This window comes from Lepisosteus oculatus, chromosome 8, assembly GCF_040954835.1.
Source record: "Lepisosteus oculatus isolate fLepOcu1 chromosome 8, fLepOcu1.hap2, whole genome shotgun sequence".
Classification (NCBI taxonomy): domain Eukaryota; kingdom Metazoa; phylum Chordata; class Actinopteri; order Semionotiformes; family Lepisosteidae; genus Lepisosteus; species Lepisosteus oculatus.
Genome location: NC_090703.1, coordinates 38,916,000 through 38,920,792, shown reverse-complemented (window position 1 = coordinate 38,920,792; position 4,793 = coordinate 38,916,000). Strand labels below are relative to the sequence as shown.

At 41.0% G+C, this 4,793-nt stretch overlaps 1 protein-coding gene across 1 annotated transcript; it reads right to left on the bottom strand.

Moving 5' to 3' along the window:
- Positions 1–3,218: 3,218 nt before the first annotated feature.
- LOC138241099 (uncharacterized) lies at positions 3,219–4,793 on the bottom strand. The gene has a single exon (XM_069193846.1). It carries the CDS (start codon positions 4,791–4,793, stop codon positions 3,219–3,221), a length of 1,575 nt encoding a protein of 524 aa, XP_069049947.1.

Below are 4,793 nucleotides of genomic sequence, written 5' to 3'. Positions count from 1 at the left end.
TTAGTGTGGAATTTCTTAGCGACCTGGCAAAACCAAAGAGCTTGTATCAAGAAAATAATCAATTCAATTTTTGGACAAGTTTTCTGTTATTCAAAATTTCATGTTAAATGGTGTTCTCAATGAGGGTCGTTTCAGGCTGAACTAAGGTAAAAGTTAGAAATACCCAATGAATTTTGGCTTTATATAGTATGCATTTAAAGCCAAAAGCAGGAGTTTGAAAAGTCTAATCACTTTCTTTCAAACTTTTGCTTTAAGGGCACGTAGACAACATTGCCTTTAGGACAATGCAGTGTGTATTTCTACATTTGCAAAACATGTTCAGATATCATTGAAATATCACTTTTTCTATATTTCATTTCTGTCCTAAAACAGAGCCACTCTACTTTTTGTGGGAATTCTTATGCTAACCCTAGCTACAGGTTTGGGTTAGGTTAGGGTTTAGACTTTCTTCAAAGAATTCAAGCAATCTTCCACTCACTGAGTGTAAAATATACTGTACTTCACTGCAATACAATATTAGTTGGACATTTCTAAGCAACCTTGCCAAATCAAAGAGCATACTGTATATCTGCAAAGATCAAATTTAATTTTTTGGCAAATATTTTTTTATCAGAAATGTTGTGTTAAATGGTGTTTTCAGTGATCATGGTTTTAGGCTGAATTAGGGTAAGAGTCAGAAATCCCCAATACATTTTGGTTTTATTTATTATTATGCCTGTGCATTCAAAGTCAAATACTTTGAGTATGAGAAGTGTGATCACTTTCCTTCTAACATTTCATTTAAGGGCATTTAGACAACATAACCTTTTAGGACAATGCCGTTTATATAGCCACATTTGTAAGAAAAAAAGTGCTCAGGTAATATTGAAGTATCACTTTTCCTGAGTTTTATTTTTGTCCTAAAACACAGACATGCCATCAAAATCTGTCTATGTTTTAATGAGAATCCTAACCCTAATCCTAGCTATGGGTTTGGGTTAGGTTAGGTTTAGGGTTTGGATTTTCTTCGAAGAACTAATTCAATCTCCCACTAATTTGAGTGGAAAATATACTTTACTGCAAGAAAATATTAGTTGGCAAAGCAACCTCACCAAACCAAATAGCATGTATCAACAATGGTAAAATTCGATTTCTGGCAAGTATTCTGTTATCCTAAACTTTTGTTACAGTATATGGCGTTCTCAGTGTGCATGGTTACAAGCTTGGTGGGGAGAAGAGTCTGAAATACCCAATAAATTTTGGCTTTATTTAATATTATGCCTGTGCATTCAATGTCAATTGCAATAGTTTGAAAAGTATAATCATTTTCTTTCAATTTTTTCCATTTAGCGGGTTTTAGACAACATTCCATTTTAAGGCAGTACAGAGTATATACTGTAGTCATATATGTAAGAGAAAAATATTCAGATAACATTGAAATTGAACTTTTCTTCAATTTCATTTCTATGCTAAATCACATTCATCTAGGTGAAACAGAAACTCCTGTCTCTGCTGCTGAAGAGATCAGTCCCAGCAGCTGACCAGGAGGTTTGTCTATATGTACTGTAGCTATTGAATTATCAAAAACTCAAGAGTTGTAATAGAGTAATTGTGAAGTTAAATGATTATTGCATTACCTGGAAGAGAAAAGTGAATACCCTTCTGTGCTCAAGGAGCAGTTTCCTTAACCGAAGAAAGTTCTTGTTTACATGTTTAGTAACAAGCAAGACTTTAGAAAAACAGCTGATTTTTGTGGCCTATAAATAGTATTGATAGGCAATAAAATTGAGGTGTGATTCAGGCCTGTGAATCCCTCTGTCTGTGGGTGCTTTCCATTTCCCAGCGTCCTCAGCACTGCGACACCTTGTCCCCCTTGGGAGCATCATGTAGACGAGCACAAGGCAGAGAGCACATCAGGCCCGGCCAGGACAGAGTGTGGGAGGAGGCAGCCAGGGAGCGTGTGGATGAAGAGGCAACACCATGGGGCGTCTCAGCATGTGGGGGAGCTCACCCTGCAGCAGAACCATGGAGAGGGCAGGGAGAGGGAGGCACACAGTGCTGCCCAGCTAGTGCTCAGCCACATCACTGACTAGACAGCTGCAGCCAAGGCATGTCCTGCCAGCTGGACTGTTCTCTTGCTGGAGGGATGAGCACAGGAGACCACATACTGTGCAGAGGCCACCCTGGACCAGCACTAGTCACTCCTGAGATGGATTCACTGACTTCAGTGCAGTTGAGGGGAGTCTCCATTACCTATGAAGCACTTTGAGTGGAATGTCCAGAAAAGCACTGTGTAAATGCAAGGCATTATTATTACTTTTACCTTTTGCAAACTTCAGGATGCTCTGGGCCATGTCTGTTGCTTCTTTCTTTAGGATTTTGCACAAAGCCCACGGATGTAGTCTTCTCCTTATACAGTAAATGTACACACCAGCATATCACTGTGGATGCACATGCAAACTACAGGATGCTCTGGGCTATGTCTGTTGCTTCTTTCTTAAGGATTTTGCACAGAGCCCACAGATACTCTTTGTTTTGTGTGGTCATGTGGTTGTAGTTTTTTACTTCTAAATGTACACACCAGCATATCGCTGTCGAAGCACGTACAGTACCCAATTATTCTAAGGGCAGAAACCTCTCGCTGTAGGCTTTTCCTCAGGGTAATTTATCTCTACTCTAGATTAGATTCTTGGCCATTTTGTGTTTTAAATAATAGGTAAAAAGAACAGATAAAAAGTAATTTTGGACATACAGGTACTGTATGAGTCATCTAATATTTCGGTCTGGAAATAGGAGAGTCTTCCATCCGATTAATGTATCCTCTCTGCTACAGTTACTAACAACAAGACATTAGTGAAATATGTTCTTCAGTCGTACCAAAAATAACCTTTTTACAATCTTTATGAGGTGATGAAGTCTTTTTCTTTAGAAATAATAATATACTTAACCCCTAGATAGAAAATGTTATAAGCTGCCATTATTGTATTCTTGATTCAACACCAATTATAAAACATTGGCTTAAAAAGACCAAGAAGTCTCAAACACTTAGGATACCATCCTCTTACCTATAGTATTTTAATAAATACACTTGCAAAGGTTAATTCAATAATACCCATTTATTTTCTCAAAAATTATTAACACAACAGAATTTTGTTGCTGTAAAGGTGGTATAAATACTTTCTCCTAAGGCTCTCTTTTTTTGTTAAGTCAGAGTTCAGAGAGAACATTCATTCAACAAGTTACTTGTTCCTGTGGCCATAGCCCATGAGGGTCCATATTTTCTTGCACAGCAGGTCCTGTGGATTTTGACCGGCTCCTTGTCCTTGGGCTCTCTGTTCCCACAGTCTTGCACAGGCCTGTCTTTTGGGGGGAGCTTGTGGATGGACAGGCTCTTCTTCAGCTTCTGATCCTGTCTGGAGGAAAGCCAGTCGAGGCCTCCTCCTCTCACATCCCCCCTGCTTCTCTGAAGTTTCTTCACTGTTCTGCCTGATTTGGGGGAAATTCTGTTCATTCTCCCACTTGTTCTGTTTCCTGGCTGCAACGTGTGTATGGTAGGGGATTCTGGCCTCACCTGGATGGTAAGACTGTGTCTGTCTCCTGGACACATCCTGCTGTCTCTGATGGCTGTAGCCTTGGGATCCACAGCAAATCCTTCTGTTTCCTTCTGGAAACCTGGACCCTCTGACTAACTCTCTCTCCTCCCTCTTCCTTTTCCAGGAGTCCTGTGGAGGTGTAAAGGGGAGAGAGTGCGGATGCGAATCCCTCCTGTCTCTCCTCATATCCTCAGTCCTCTGATGGGGCTGGGAATATAAAGCAGGGCGACCCTCGACTCTTGTAGAAGAGGAGATTTTCCTCTCTCTCCAGACTGTGTCTCTTGATGGTAGTGGCTGGCTGTCAGAGCTAGGAGGGTCGTACCAATTTGTTGGCAGTTTGTGTTTCTTTCTTGTCTCACTGGCCTGTCTCTTCCTTTGAGGGAAGGGCTCCCAGGGTCTGGGACAGTTGATTTTGGTCTCAGTTTCAGAATTTGTCTCCCCTGCACAGCTCTCTGTTTGAGGTGAAGGGTTGTTCTTGGCAAAGAGGGAACTCTTCTCCATCCTTAGAAGTATCTGCATTTCTGCAGGGGCATTGCCTTCATCCTCGTCATCTGTGATCATCATGCTTCCAGCTCCCCTCTCATGCCTTTGAGGGCTATTGCTTTTCTCTTTCTCTCCATCTGCCTTTTCTGCTACTTCTGTGTCTTCCTGAGCTTCAGGCTCTCTGTAACCTTTTCCTTTGTCTTTGTCCTCTTTGTAAATTCTCTTTCCTTCCTCCTTTATGCTGCTTGGGATGATCAGCCGTTCATGTTGTTTAAATTGATGGTCTTTCATTTCATCGTTCATGCTGAGATTTTCTTCCAATTTTTGGTCTAGGGTTGGTGTTTCATCTTTATTGTCCTCAATCTGATTGACCGTTCCTCTCTCTTCCTTCTGTTCACTTATGGTGTCCATTTTCACTTCCTCATTCATCATAACCTGCTCTCTATTTACTGTCAATGTGTCTGATGTGATTGTGTCTTTTGTCTCTTCCTCTGTCTTCACAGTGTCTGTTGTCTGTCCATTGTGCTTAAGATTGTTCTCCATCAGCTGATGTTTCTGGCTGGCTTTCTCATTTGCTTCATCTCTCTCACTGAAATTCACGTACTGTTCATGTTGGTCAGACCTTGCTGGACTTTCTTTCCAATCTTTCTGTTTCACTCTTTTCTTCTTCTTCCTCTTTCCCTCTTTGTGGCCATTTGGCGTTAGGCAGTATGGCCAGCAGCAGAGAACTCCTGGCAT

Coding starts and splice junctions, on each gene's coding strand:
- LOC138241099 (XM_069193846.1), bottom strand. CDS start 4,793: ATGCCAGGAGTTCTCTGCTGCTGGCCATACTGCCTAACGCCAAATGGC.